Below are 16064 nucleotides of genomic sequence, written 5' to 3'. Positions count from 1 at the left end.
CATTAGTTGCATATATATTTGTAATTGTTGTATTTTCTTGAGGGATTGATCTTTCTACCATTATAAAATTTCTTCCTCTGTTTCTAGTAACAGTATTTGTCTTCAAAGTCTACTTTGTCTGATAATTAGTATAGACACTCCAGCTTGCTTTTGGTTACTATTTGTATGATATATCTTGTTACACCTTTTTACTTTCAATCCACTGTGTCTTTGAATCTAAATTGTGTCTCTTATAGGCAGCATATAGTTAGATGATGCTTCTTAAAAATTAATTCTGCCAATGTCTGCCTTTTAATCAGCGTTTAATTCACTTACATTTAATGTTATTATGCGTAAGGTTACATACTTTTTTTTTCAATTAATACAGTTTATTTTTTTAAAGAAGTTTCAGGTTCACAGCAAAATCTAACAGGTACAGAGATTTCCCATAACTCCATGTCCCCACACATGTACAACCTTCTCCACTATCAACATCCCACAGGACAGAGGTGCATTTGTTACAATCAGTGACACATCATTACCACCCAAATTTCCATAGTTTACATTAGGTTCACTCTTGGTGTTGTATATCCTACGAGTTTTGACAAATGGATAAAGACATGTATAGTTTAGTTTCACTGCCCTAAAAGTCCTTGGTACTCTGCCTATTCATCACTCCCTCCCCCTTTTACCCCTCACAACCACTATATTTTTGTCTCCATAGTTTTGTCTTTTCCAGAATGCCATATCTTTGGAACCATACAGTATGTTGCTTTTACAAATTGGCTTCTTTCACTTTGTAATATGCATTTAAAGTTCCTCCATCTATTTTCATGGCTTGATAGGTCATTTCATTTTGGTGCTGAGTAACATTCCATCATCTGGATGTACTTCAGTTTATTTATCCACTCACCTACTGAAGGACATCTTGGTTGCTTCCAAGTTTTTGGCAATTGTGATTAAATCTGCTGTAAACATCCATGCACAGGATTTTGTGTGGACATAAATTTTCAATTCGTTTGGGTAAATACCAAGGAGCACAATTACTGGATCATATGGTTAGAGTACGTATAGTGTTGTAAGAAACTGCTGAGCTGTCTTCCAAAGCAGCTGTACCATTTTGCATTCCCAGCAGGGAATGAGAATTTCTGTTGCTCCACATCTTCATCAGCATTTGGTGTTACCAGAGTTTTGGATTCTGGCCATTCTAATAGGTGTGTAGTATCATCTCACTGTTAATTTATAATTCCCTAATGACATATGATACTGAGCACCTTTTCATACGCTTACTTGCCATCTACATGTCTTATTTGGTGAGGTGTCTGTTAAGGTCTTTTGTCCATTTTCTAATTGCGCTATTCATTTTCTTATTCTTAAGTCTTACAAGTTCTGTGTATATTTTGGCTAACCATCCTTCATTACATGTGTCTTTTGTAAAAAAATTTTCTCGCAGTCAGCAGCTTGTCTTCTCATTCTTTTCACATTGTTTTTCACAGAGTAGAAGTTTTTAATTTTAAGAAAGTTCAGTTTATCAATTCTTTCTTTCACGGATCATGTCTTTGGGGTTGTATCTAAAAAGTCGCCTCCATACTCAAGGCCATCTAGGTTTTCCCCTGTTATTTTCTAAGAGTTTTATAGTTATTCACTTAACATTTAGGTCTATGATCCATCTTGACTTAATTTTTATAAAGGGCATAACATCTGTGTCTAGATTCACTTTTTGGATATGGGTATCCACTTGCTCCAGCACCATTTGCTGAAAAGATGATCTTTGCTCCACTGTATTGCCTTTCCTCCTTTGTCAAAGATCAACTGCCTATATTTATGTGGGTCTATTTCTGAGCGCTTGATTCTGTTCCACTGACCCACTTGTCTACTCTTTTGCTGTACTTGATTATCGTAGCTTTATACTAAGTCTGGAGATTGGGTAGTGTCAGTCCTTCAACTTCGTTCTTCTTTAATACTGAGTTATTTGGGGTCTTTCTGCCTCTCCATACAAACTTTAGAATCAGTTTGTCGATATCCATAAAATAACTTGCTGGGATTTTGATTGGGATTGTGTTAAATCTACAGATCATGTTGGTAAGAACCAACATCTTGACAACATTGAGTCTTTCTATCTGTGAACATGGAATATCTCTCCATTTATTTAGCTCTTTGATTCTGTTCATTAAAGTTTTGTAGTTTTCCTCAGATGGACCTGGTACATACTTTGTGAGATTTTTACCTAAGTATTTCATTCTGGGGGCTGCTTACGTAAATGGTATTATGTTTTCAATTTCAAATTCCACTTGTTCATTGCTTTGATATAAGAAAGTGACTGATTCTTGCACACTGAACCTTGTATCCTGCAGCCTTGCTATAATCACTTACTAGTTCCAGGAGTTTGTCATTCTTTTGGATTTTCTATGTCACGTGATCTGTGAACAAAGAGTTTTATTTTTTCCTCCCCAATATGTATACCTTTTATTTCCTTTTCTTACTGCATTGGCAAGGACTAGCAGTACGATGTCGAAAAGCAGTGGTGAGAGGGGACATCCTTGCTTTGTTTCTTATCTTAGAAAGAAAGCTTTGAATTTCTCACCACTAAGTACGATGTTAGCAGTAGTTTTTGTAGGTATTATTTATGAGGTTGATGAAGTTCCCCTCTATTCCTAGTTGGCAGAGAGATTTTATCACAATGGGTGTTAGCTTTTTCAAATGCTTCTTCTGCATCTACTGATATGATCTTGTGGCTTCTCTTCCTTAGTCTGTTGATGTGATAGATTACATTATCTGATTTTCAAGTGCTGAACCCAGCCTTGCATCTCTGGGATAAATCCTACTTGGTTGTGGAATTATATACTATGTTCCAGAAATGGAGGAGACAGCGGTGAACAAAATAGAAAACTGCTGCTCCTCCCTCAGTCAAGTGGTCTGACTGAGCCTACAAAAGCAGGAGTATGTGTAATGGTTCCGAACTTCGGCACATCCTTCACTTCACACAAGCTAGTATTTTTCTTCACACACGCTAGTAATTTGTTTTAAATCTATCATTCCTCCTTTTAAACATTGTTGGGTTTAATTTGCTAATATTTTGTTGTTACATACTATTTTGATTCCATTTATGTTACCTACTAGAAAAGGCAAAACTATAGCACCATAAAAGAGAGAAATAGTTTTCAGGGATTGGGAAGTGATTGACTATAAAAGGAGCATGAGAGAAATTTTGGGGGTGAAGGAAATCTTGATTTTGGGATAAATTATATGACTATATATATATGTCAAAACTCATCAAGCCATATACCTATGAAGGGTGAATTTTATGTAAATTATACCTTTTTTTTAATACCTTCTCTTTCATAAATTTATTTATTATTTATGTTTCGGCAGCATTGGGTCTTCGTTGCTGTGCGCAGGCTTTCTCTAGTTGCGGCGAGCGGGGGCTACTCTTTGCGGTGGCTTTTCTTGTTGCAGAGCACAGGCTCTAGGTGCGCGGGCTTCAGCAGTTGTGGCACGCGGGCTCAGTAGTTGTGGCTTGCGGGCTCTAGAGCGCAGGCTAAGTAATTGTGGTGCACAGGTTTAGTTGCTCTGTGGCATGTGGGATCTTCCCGGACCAGGGCTCGAACCCATGTCCCCTGCATTGGCTGGCGGATTCTTAACCACTGCACCACCAGGGAAGCCCATAAATTATACCTTAATAAATATAACTTCGGGGGAAAAAGGTGAGTTTGAGTAGCGTATACAATATTGCTTTTGTAAAAAACAAACTATATGTATATGCTGTTACACACATGAAGAGCAGTATGGAAAGGTACACCCAACCATTTATAATGTTGCCTCGATGAAATAACAATGGGAGGAGTAATAACTTTGAAATGGTATGTATTTGTATTGTTTCATGTTACAAACATGTATGATTATTTTTTATTTTAAAATAACATTACAATTTAAAAGGAATAGGGAATTCCCTGGCGGTCCAGTGGTTAGGACTCGGTGCTTTCACTGCTGTGGGCCCCGGGTTCAATCCCTTGTTGGGAACGAAGATCCCGCAAGCCACACAGCATGGCCAAAAAAAAAAAAAAAAGGGGGTTCAGGGCTTCCCTGGTGGCGCAGTGGTTGAGAATCTGCCTGCCAATGCAGGGGACACGGGTTCGAGCCCTGGTCTGGGAAGATCCCACATGCCGCGGAGCAACTGGGCCCGTGAGCCACAGCTACTGAGCCTGCGCGTCTGGAGCCTGTGCTCCGCAACAAGAGAGGCCGCGACAGTGAGAGGCCCGCGCACCGCGATGAAGAGTGGCCCCCACTCGCCGCAACTAGAGAAAGCCCTCGCACAGAAACGAAGACCCAACACAGCCAAAAATAAATAAATAAATAAATTTATTTTAAAAAGGGGGGGGCGATAAATAATTTTATTTTTTAGAGGTACAAAGATATTTACAAATAAAATGACAGTATTCTAGGATTTGCTTCAAATTGATCTATGATGGGGTGGAGGGTGAGTGAGAGTAGAATTGAAGCAAGAGTGACTGGGCCTTCCCTGGGGGTCCAGTGGTTGGGACTCTGCGCTTCCACAGCAGCGGGTGCGGGGTCAACCCCTGGTCTGGGAACTAAGATCCCACAGGCTGCGCGGCCAAAAAAAAAAAAAAAAAGAAACAAGAGTGACCAAGAGTTGACTGCCTTCAGAGTGGGGCACACGGGGATTCACTGTTCTGCTCACTCTGCTTCTGTGCGTGTTTGAAACTTTTTGTAATAAAAAGCTGAATAAAAGGGAGGGTTATTTTACAGAAAAATATTAAGACGATAACATTACAGTGAAGACAGTATACAAGTGACCATAATTTGGGGAACTCTGGACCAGAGAATCTCACACAGCTGATCTATCCACAAAACTGTTTTATAATACAATAAACATGGTGGGTAATTTGTCTTCAATCTATCACCTAAGAAAAATACTAGCTTGTGTGAAGTGAAGGATGTGCTGAAGTTCGGAACCATTACACAGACCACTTGACGGAGGGAGGACGACCAGTTTTCTGTTTTGTTCACCGCTGTCTCCTCCGTTTCTGGAGCACGGGCAGGCACACAGTAGGCACTCAGTAACTACGTGTCGCGTACACGACGGGGTCAGAGAGCCGGTAAGCTGGTGCTGTCCTCGGGTGTGAGCTGGCAGTGACGCCGAGGAGCCAGGGTTCTCACAGGAGGAACTCTCTGCTCAGCTAGTCTGAGCGAGCTGGCGCTCAGCTGCTGCTTTTCTCACCGACTTCCCCGGGGAAGTGGTTCACGTGTGGGCGACTTCAGCCTCTTCTCGGAGCAAGTGTTCTGAGGTCCAAAATAGCGGCGCTACCTTGACAGCACAAGACACATCCCCATCCCCTGTGTCTGCGGATCGCTAGTCTCGCCTCCCACACAGACTCGTGCTCTTGGAAGTGGAGAAGGTAATGGGGAGGAAAGAAGAGGAGGATTTAGTCAATTCTGTGGACAAGCCCCTTCAGAGGAGAAACAATGAACATTAGCTGTCTGTCCTCGCACACACAGACAGACAGACTTCTCCATGTACGCAGAGCAAGAAGGACAGAGAGGGGAGACAAAAGTAAATTTAATTTGACTTGAATTTAACAGGAGAAAGAAAAATCAAAGTAAATAAAAGAAAACGGCTGAGGGCAGAAAAATGTTCTTTACCACAAAGATATATTCCTTTCTAAGAACTCCCACTAGGTTTATACATTTATTTTGTAAAGTTTTAAAGTAGAATATATTTTAAAAAAAACATAGATGTTAATATCATTTCCTTAGGTGTAAGTTAATTTTTATTTTAAATAATATCAAACATCACCCTGATATAAAAGATGAGGAGGCTTGCATACTTCCACGTTCTTTCAACTCTATCACCTCAAATTTTGTTAGTCATATTCTCTCTGTATATTTTTCTTTTTTCTCCTTTGTCTTTGATTTTTTTCTTTTTGTCTTGCAAATGCTTTAAGCTTACCTTCACTAAATGATCAAAATTGACATCACCAATAATGAGATAAAGCAACATCACCTGCCTCCGGGCAGGAAATGGTTATCACTTATATAGTCTTCCTGCTAAAAATGAATAACCTAAATACCATCATGAGGAAACACCTGACAAACCCAAAATGAAGGATTTTATACAACATAACTGGCCTGTTTTCAAAAAAGTCAAGTCATAAAAGACAAAGGCAAAAGAACCATTCCAGATAAAGACAACTAAAGAGACCTGAGTCAATGAATGGAACACATGATCCTGGACTAGATCCTGAATCAGGGGGAAAAAAACCCCACAAAAACTATTGATATAAAGGATATCATGACAACTGCCTAAACAGGAATAGGGCCCATACATTAGATAATAGTGTTCAACTTCCTGAATTTGACAGCTGCACTGTGGTTAGGTAAAAACCAATCCTTAGCCTACATGAGCACTCTGTGTTTTATTTATTTATTTATTTTTAAATTTTTATTTATTTATTTATTTATGGCTGTGTTGGGTCTTCGTTTCCGTGCGAGGGCTTCCTCTAGTTGCGGCAAGCGGGGGCCACTCTTCATCGCGGTGCGCGGGCCTCTCACTATCGCGGCCTCTCTTGTTGCGGAGCACAGGCTCCAGACGCGCAGGCTCAGTAGTTGTGGCTCACGGGCTTAGTTGCCCCGTGGCATGTGGGATCTTCCCAGACCAGGGCTCGAACCCGTGTCCCCTGCATTGGCAGGCAGATTCTCAACCACTGCGCCACCAGGGAAGCCCTCTGTGTTTTATTTTTACAACGTTTTGCAAAGCTTGAAATGATTTCCAAATAAAAAGTTAAAATCACAACTCTGTTCCTCATCTGTGATTCCCTAACTGTTAGCTTAGCTGTCTATTTACCTGGATTTAGTGCTCCCCTCCAGTCCCTTTGCCAGGCTTCTCTTGAGCTAGTAAGTCCTGTATATTGAGTCATGTCTTGCTTGGCCAAATTTTACCAGCAAGTAAGCTACTTTCCAGAAGGACTCATAGATGCTATAGCTTCTAAGTTCTTTCAGGTTTGGAAACACCTGTCTTCTTACCTGAATAATAATTGCTTGGATATGATGCTCCTAATCATATCTTCTGTCCCTTAGAACTTTGGAAACAGTGCACTATGTTTTTTGGTTTTTTTTTCTGGCATTGAATGCAGCTGCAGTGGGCTATTTTTTCTCCTTTTTATAAGGAATCTGCTTTTTCTGCCTGGGGACCTGAAGAATTCTCTGTATATTTTCAGAAACGTTCATTAGGTCCCTGTCTGTTTCTGATGTATTTACCAGTTCTGATACGGTGTGGTTTTGGTCTTCAATTTGTTTCCTTAACTCTTTCCTCTCTCTGTTCAGCTTGTGTCATTTTACCATCTTCTCTTTGAACAGCTGTTTTATTTACATCACTTAAGCTTTTATATAACACAAAGCAATATTTTACTCTGGGTAATGTTTTCTCATGGCCTGAATCCCTCATCTCTCTTTGGATTCCTAGGTTCTTTTCTTTTCTTCTTTCCTCTTTTGGTACAGTATGTAGTCAATTGTTCATCTTACCCTGGGCAGCTCTACCTAGACCTTCTATTTGCTCACATGTAATGTAAATGAATTTTCCTTTATGCCCCTCCTACTTTATCTGAGACCTCCAAGCTACAACTGAAAAATCGGGCATTGCAGTCTATATATGTCTGTAGCCAGAGGGCCCTGGGGCGAGGGTGGGCAGAGTGCTGTTCGGGTGACTATACGATCTGCTGGAGCTCTGTCTCTGAGCTTTTCCCTTCAGTGTCCTGCATCTCATCTACTGCATCAGAAAAGAGGCCACTCTATTCCTGAAGGAGTGTGTGCTCAGCTTCAGCTCCAGGCAGATATTACAAGTTGGCTCTTTCAACGTCTACTCTCACCTCCTCTGTTTCCTTCCCTTCCTGGAGGAATCCAGCCTCACTCGTGGTTGGAGGTGACACTATTACAGAGATCTGAATTGTCCTCTCCAAATGAAAAGATAAACGATGTAAAGAGGAGCCCTCTGCCTTTCCCCACTTGTCCTTCTGCCTGCTTCCTCCCGGAGAGTTTTGCAATGCCTGGGGGTGTAAGAGCCACTGAGATTGAGAGGATGAAAACTATCTGCTGAGGACAGCAGCAGAGCAGAGAGGGAGGGCAGGGTTCCCTGAGGACATCCTTGAGTGGCTGGACCCACGGGGACTACCTACCTGTGAACTTATCATCATTTGAGTAAAAACCCACCCATTCCCACCCACCCCTGTTTACTTAAGCCACCCTGTCGGCTAGACCAGCTATGGAAAATGACAGACTAGCCGTTTTTCCTGCTCTGGTAGAGTGCTGGGTGGCAGAAGCAGCTCTGGCCTCAAAGATTTTTCCCCGACTGCCTACTCACTTCTTCAGGCTAATTTTCTCCAAACTGGGTTGGGCATGGGGATGGGGAGAATTAGAGGGAAATTTCTGGGGATTTTGCTATTTGTTTTCCTTTCTCTTACCACCAGTGGACACAGTTTCAAACAGAGTCACACCACAATTTTGTTTCTTTTCTTGGTTGTCAGTTTCAGTGTTTACAGCATGAACTTGATTGGCTTTGCTGGATTTTCCTGAAGGTGTTTTTAACAGTCGAAAAAGTGTGTTCATTTCACTAGGTATCGTGCGCGCGCGGGAGAGAGATTCTGTGGTCCAGCTTCACTTGGCCCGACTCGCCCGGAAGTCACCCCACCCAACTCCAGATTAAAGTTTGACGGCCGATGATCACTACTTTTCCAGAATAAAACACGACAAGCTAAAAACAGCGTTTTCTTTCTAAACATTCAGGTCTGGGAATGTAGGCTTATTTCAAAGGCAGGCAATGATTCAAGGATCAATTTAGATGATAACCCCAGTTTTTTGTATACTGCAACTGTTATAACCTCTGTTAGGAAGAGGTGTTGATGAAATACAGTTACTGAGTCATCTCATACCTGTCCAGTTTCCATAAGTCAACTATGACCTCATTTTGCAAATAACCAGGGGAAAACCCAGCACTATTCCCATAGCGGCAGTTCGGTGTATCTGCAACCCTCACAGAGGAGAATACATGTGAGGTTTGGGAATGATACATCAGACATTTCAAAAGTGACTCCCTAAGGTGACTGTTTCTATAGAAGAACTCACATCATTCTGATTATTTTTAGTATTCTCTATGAGAAGAAATAATGCTCTGCACGGTTTCCATTAAGCTTGACACCACGTGACCCTGCCCGAATTCACTGTACAGTCCACCATCCACACAGAGCAAACGTCCCGCTCGTGTGGTGATTGTCTTTTGGCAACCGCAGCTCTGCAACAGAGCCATGAAACTGGAAGTAAGTGGACGGGAAGAAAGCAGAAAGAGCAGTCACACAGTCTCCATATCTTATGCTGTAAAACGGGACCTGAGGGCCTGGCTAAAAATGAGATAGTCATTTCATCACCCGTTCATTCATTCACTCGTTAAACCTTCATGTCCTGCTCTAGGAGGCCCACTGTCTCCGAGCTGTGCGGGGAGAGAGCCTGAATCGACCACACACCCGGCTCCGAGGGTCAGGCGCAGAGAGCCGAGGAGACTGTGACCCGGACCGGGGAAGGAAGCGCCCACCTGCAGACGAGAGGTGACGACACGGCACGGGCCTCCAGCGGTGAGGGAAAAAGTGCACGAGTGGGGTCGGAGGAGGAGAGATGGACAAGCAGACAGGCACACGGCCAGGGACGGGGTGTGGCGGGAGATGCGGGAGACACGTGAGGTGTGGAGGAAGCCAGGGGAGGCGCGTCGGAACGCGGATGGTGGTGCGCACCGTCTACAGAGCGTGCAAGGAGCCGCGCGTGCGCAGCCGCAGGGAAACGACCGTTCACGCCAGAGTCCTTGCCGGCGTGCGCTGGGGCGGCAGGAAGCCGACTGCAACGGACGGGGAAGGAAAGGGGAGTGAGAAATAAGGCAGAAGACAAACTTTAAGAGTTTGGTAAGCTGAAGACAGGGCTGCAAGTGTGAAGAGTGTGGCGAGGTTTAGAAACGAGGATCCCGACCCGCGGAAGACCCGAAGGGGCGGTGAGACGCAGCGGCTCCAGGCAGGGGTGGAGGCTTCAGGAGGGACGGGTGGCCGTCTCAGTGGAGAAAGAGACTGAGACGCCTGAAGCAAACGGATACATGAAACGTGGTCTATCCCTTCAATAAAATGCGACTCAGCCACGACAAGGTATGAAGTTCTGACACAGGCTGCAACATGGATGAGCCTCGAAAACATTATCCTCCGTGAGAGAAGCCAGACGCAAAGGGACACGGACTGTATGATGCCATTTATGTGAAATATCCAGAATGAGCAAATCCACGGGGTAAAAAAAATAGATTAGTGGTTGCCAAGGGCTGGGAGGAGGGAGGAACGGGCAGTGGCTGCTTAAGTGGAGTTTCCTTTCCGGGTGATGAAGATGTCGCAACTAGACGGAGGTGATGATCGCACAACGCTGTGAATGTGCTAAGTGCCGCTGAATCGTACAATGTAAAATGGGTAAAACAGTACATTTTATGTTACGTGTATTTGAACACACACACACAACACACACACACACACACATCCCCAAAACCAACCCAAAGCAGCATGAAACCAGTCAGGCCATCAGGAAGGAAACAGTGTGAGGGCAAACCGTCAATAGCAATTACAGTGACAATCTTCAAAACCATCAGTCATAAGAAAAACTAAATTACGTGAGCTATTAGGTTGAACCCTATGAAATTGCAGAACCATAGCTACTTCGTATGTTCAATCTAATATAGCCTCTTTTAAAAGACGAGGCACTCTCTGTGACATTTTATGAAGATTTCTGTCACAGGCGATGCCAGATAACTCCAACACTTCTGCTTCTCACAACCCTAACTGATGCTGGTTGTCACTGCCCCCCCCCTCTTAAAATGAAAAACCCTACTGGGTAAAGGGGACTTAGAGAGGAAAGGAGAGTGTCTGATAGGGGCTCTGCTTCTGGCTTAGCCAGCTCCACCCTGGAGGGCTGCCAGCGAGCAGGTAAGCCCCACGACTGTTCAAACACTTCCTCCCGGGGGACATGGCACCCGCTTGCCAATCACGGCAGACGAGGGTTTCTAAGAAAGCACAGAAGCTATCATCACTCCCCACCTTTGACCAACCAGTCCTGCTCACTGTTGGCCCTCTTAATTTCGGAACTGCTTCATCACCTTTTAAGGTGATGGAGAGAATGCTCTACAAAACCACTGTCACAGGGGAGCAGGGATTCTTTTATTTCAACAAATAATCTGACTTCCAAATGACAAACAGGAAATGAAATAGCCCTCTTCATGAAGATGGCTTCTCAAGGAAATCAAAATCCTTAGCCCACATTCCCAGTGAGAGTCTTAAGAGGCAGGATAGGATGTCCCTCGCACTCTAGTGGTTAAGACTCTGTGCTTCCAATGCAGGGGGCGTGGGTTCGATCCCTGGTCGGGGAACTAAGATCCCACATGCCACGCGGCGAGGCCAAAAAAAAAAAAAAAGATGCAGAACAGATTCTGGAATCTCGTGGGTTTTCTAAGCAAAATAAATATTTGAGGCAGAAAAAAAGTAACAGTAGAATCGAAAGTATATTTTTATAGTACTGTTTGACCCCACCTACCCCATTCCTAGCTCAGAGGGTTTTTTTTTTTTTTTAATTTTAACGATAATTATGAAGTACATAGAAATAAGTTTTATTCTGAGTAAGGGACAGGAGCAGGCAAACAGGCTTACGAGTTAGTCAGACACGAGTTCTGATCTCGGCTCCTCCGCTGCCTAGCTCTGTGTCCTTGGTGAACCGCTTCATTTTTGAGCCTCAGCTTCCTTCCGTCCTACAAAATAACCTTACTGTCTCAGGTATGTGGTGATGATTCTGTGAAACAACGGCAGAGCAATCCGCTCAGTACACGGTCAGCGAATGTGGTGCTGCTGAGCAAAGGGACCGGGATGGAACTCGGGTCCCGGGTCAGTGTTTGTCTGTCCCACGTCAATCTAGTCTCTACTGTCTTCACTTTATTATTTTTTAAAAATATTTATTTATTTACTTACTTACTTTGGCTGCGCCAAGTCTTAGCTGCGGCATGCAGGATCTAGTTCTCCAACCACGGATCAAACCCGGGCCCCCTGCATTGGGAGCGTGGAGTCTTACCCACTGGACCACAGTCCTCCACTGTTTTCACTTTAGAATGAAACACTGACTATGTCTATAGTACTACAATTAAAATTCTTTTTTTTTTTTTTTTTTAAATAGGGTTTCTGCCAAACTCTGTAGTATATTTCTGAACAAAGTTGATCAATAGTTTGGCTCAGGCTTCCCTGGTGGCGTAGTGGTTGAGAATCTGCCTGCTAATGCAGGGGACACGGGTTTGAGCCCTGGTCTGGGAAGATCCCACATGCCGCAGAGCAAATGGGCCCGTGAGCCACAATTACTGAGCCTGCGCATCTGGAGCCTGTGCTCCGCAACAAGAGAGGCCGCAATAATGAGAGGCCCGCACACCGCGATGAAGAGTGGCCCCCACTTGCTGCAACTAGAGAAAGCCCTCGCACAGAAACGAAGACCCAACACAGCCATAAATAAATAAATAAATAAAACCCAAAAGTTAAAAAAAAACAAACCCCCAATTAAAAAAAAAAATAGTTTGGCTCAACTGTAGCAAGTAACAAAGTGGAAATTCGTGATTTTACATAAGTAAGCAGCACTCTAGACTCTTGGAGATTATGTAGTAAGAGTAATGAGAGCCAATGAATTAATCAGTCTTCTTCAGCCTAAGGCTGCTTCTAAGTTATTTTAAATGGGGGGATTCTCTCCACTCTTTTGAAACGTGTACACGTCAAGGGAAGCAGTATCTGCAGTCTTCCTTGGTGTTCACCATCGCTGTTCACAATCTCTGGTGTCGCAGCCTATCATGGTTTAGTTCACAGCCGCTTGCTTCTCTCTCCAGAGTAAAACACAGGGCCCTACAAAGGGCAAAACAACCCCTGCTTTTAAGGGAAGTCACTCCCCTGGTTGTTTCTTGCAGGTGCTGTTTTCTAACATTCTTCAAAGTCACTGAGCTTCAGATTTTTAGTCCCAAAACCTTTTCAAAAAGAAGGTAGTTCAAATACCAAGGCAAAAGAGAAAGGGCTGGAGGATGGAGAGGAACCCTGAAAACCTCTGTCCGAGGAATCGTGATGCTTCCCTCTTAGTCTTTCCGGTTCTGAGTGACAGAAACAAGAAATGTAATCAACAGTCCGGTTAAGGTCACAACGTAAGACAGGAGGCTGACCTCTGTGTGTTCTTCCCATTGGTGGATTCCACGCTCTCCTCCAAAGACGTTCAGTGAGACGAGATAAAAGGAGACCAACAGACTCGGCACTTGGCCGAGATCCTTCCCTTGCAAGTCCTTACAGACACACTGATGTCAGAGGTACCCACAAGGTTTCAGACGCTCTGGTTTGTGCCAGGAAGAAAAGAACCTCATCTGGTCAAAGGGCTTCTGTTTTCCATGAATCCCGCTTTCTCACATAGTGACCAAAGCAGAGTGCAGCAACCCTATTTACGTCAACCCCCTTTGATCCTTTTCCTGACCCAAATCAGAAAATGACACACATCTCCGCATGCTATTGGCTGAATGAGGTTGAGCACATTACCACCTTCTTTGGGCTTCCGCTTCCTCTTTTACAAGTGGGGGTAATGACAGTGCCATCTCATGGAACTATTGTGAAGATCGAGAGGACAGCTATCATGTATTTGTGCCTGTCACACAGTAAAATAAGAGCCACTGAATGTGAGCTACTATCACCAAGAGCATCATTGTTGGCCTGGAGTCTGGAGACATGGGCCATTTCTCCAGTGAAGTAAGGCAGCTGTGGAAAGCTCTAATGAAGACTTTCAAGTATGAAATCAACTCTCTGAAGAGCGCTTTCACTACAAATGGCACCACGTCAATGGACACTCAATCTACTCCATCCAAATGAGAATTAATATTTGCAAAGGGGCTTCCCTGGTGGTGCAGTGGTTGAGAGTCTGCCTGCCAATGCAGGGGACACGGGTTCGAGCCCTGGTCAGGGAAGATCCCACATGCCGCGGAGCAACTGGGCCCATGAGCCACAACTACTGAGCCTGCGCGTCTGGAGCCTGTGCTCCTCAACAAGAGAGGCCACAACAGTGAGAGGCCCGCGCACCGCGATGAAGAGTGGCCCCCGCTCGCCGCAACTAGAGAAAGCCCTCGCACAGAAACGAAGACCTAACACACCCAAAAATCAATCAATCAATAAATAAATTTATAAAAAAATATATATATATTTGCGAAGTATGCTTGGGAAAAAAAAATTTTTTTCCCCTTGACGTGCAAAGCAAGAAATAATGACCACACAGTAAAATTCTCTTAAAAATGTCATTTTTTGGAACTTCTGCTCTGAGGTCAGATGTGACTAACAGTCTAGCGTTTTGATTCAAGAATAAAAAGCAGAATACAGCATTCTTTAAAATCAGTTTTGCTTCAGTGTTTAATAAACTTGTCAGAAGCCTTTGTAATTTAAATACGGAAACAAGTGGGTTGTGGTTAGCTTATCGTTCATTCCAAGTGTAACACACGTTCCATACACCAATGCGCACAAGTGCACATGTACACACAGTTCCATTAGGAGGTGTTTAAACATTTTTTTTAATTTAAAGAAAAGCAGAGTCCTATTTAAAAACAGCTGCCAACCCTCACACCAAATCTGTATTCTTGGAACCTTTTTCTTAAAATTGATTTTCATGAAAGAAAAAAAAAATCGAGAAAAAAAAAATTGAAACCCAAGCAGTAGGGAAAAGATACTGTCCCTATCCATTTAAATGCATTGCCATAAGATCATCTGATAAAGATCTTATTTTCTACTTGCCTGCAAGTTCCCAGCGCTTTTTTTTTTTTTTTTAAAGGACCTGTCAACTCACTCCTACCCAAGTCCTACAGCAGCACGCTTGAAAACGAGGAGACATGTAACACAGGTGACTTGAAATCCCATTTGAACCACCCCACCATATCAAGCACGTTCTCTGAGGAGCCTCCAAGCGCCCTGCCCACAGCAGCAGACATCACCGTGGCCGAGCTGGGAATGCCCACCCAACGCCCACTGACCTTTTGATGACTTGTGACTTCGTCCCTGCTTCTCCCCAGCTCCTCGGCAAGTTTCACGTTCTCCTCTTGCAGTGCTGAAAGCTGCTGGGACTTCTGAGCTGCTGCCTGCTTTAGGGTTTCTCTGCAAGGACAGTGAGTGCAGGGTTACCATAGAAACAAGACAGGCAAGGAAACTGTGGGAGACGACCAGCTTCACAGCACCAAGGAAAATATATCTGGGTCACGTGCTTGATAGGCTCTATAACAACAGAAGGCAGCGTTATCTACATGCAGGAGGGGCCAAATGGCTTTAACCTCTCAGGAGGAGGACTGCTGCTCGCATGTATTCCATTTTTTTTCAAACCTGATAAACACTACATCCACTCTCTCATCACCCACACTTACCCCACTTCTAAATACTCCCCATACAAAAAAGCAATGTCACTCTAAAATAAATGACAGATGAAATGGTCAGTATTCCCCTTATTTCCATTAGAAAATTATACTTAAACCTATCATGTTGATAAAGTGATTTACTTTGCTGCCACGGCACTGTTCTAACTGTACAAATCTGTAATCTGTTTGTTTTTTTTTTTTTTTCTGGCAGAAATGCATATCTGGTGGTTCCATTTGCCAGTATCTGTCAGAATCAAGTGCTGGCGGGAATCTGGGTATATTTTCAGGACAATTAGAGGTGAAATGCCCAAAGGAAATGCAGTTTTCTAATTACATAACAAGTGTTTTATTTTGATTGTATTCTTTCCATACTGCTAACCTGAAATTAAAAGAAGCAAATAAAAATACAGCTTGCTAACCATGTTATACCATGAATATCAGCATATAAAATGTGAACAGGGTAAATGTATTTATTAAACATCTTCCCATTATTAAGCTTAATTGCAAATATACATCCCAAATTATCCTTTACACGTGGACATTGAAAACAGTTTATTTGATTGTTGAATTTTAGTTTTATACCATAGAAGGTTTTGATGCAATTATGAATTTT

At 43.2% G+C, this 16064-nt stretch overlaps 1 protein-coding gene across 13 annotated transcripts in view; it reads right to left on the bottom strand.

Annotated features, from left to right (window-relative positions):
• CLIP1 (CAP-Gly domain containing linker protein 1) overlaps positions 1–16064 on the bottom strand; it is a 125735-nt gene that overhangs the window by 15396 nt on the left and 94275 nt on the right. For 12 of the 13 annotated variants that reach the window (XM_036823890.1, XM_036823884.1, XM_036823888.1 and 9 more), the window contains one exon: positions 15077–15197. In XM_036823890.1, coding sequence (XP_036679785.1) covers positions 15077–15197 — 121 coding nt within the window. Of the gene's footprint in view, positions 1–4622; positions 5381–15076; positions 15198–16064 lie in introns of those variants that run through there. The other variant, XM_036823897.1, reaches the window with a different exon arrangement.

The sequence above is a fragment of the Balaenoptera musculus genome, chromosome 14 (assembly GCF_009873245.2).
Source record: "Balaenoptera musculus isolate JJ_BM4_2016_0621 chromosome 14, mBalMus1.pri.v3, whole genome shotgun sequence".
NCBI classification, from domain to species: domain Eukaryota; kingdom Metazoa; phylum Chordata; class Mammalia; order Artiodactyla; family Balaenopteridae; genus Balaenoptera; species Balaenoptera musculus.
The sequence above is the reverse complement of the archived record's forward strand: the minus strand, read 5'-3'. Positions and strand labels throughout refer to the sequence as shown.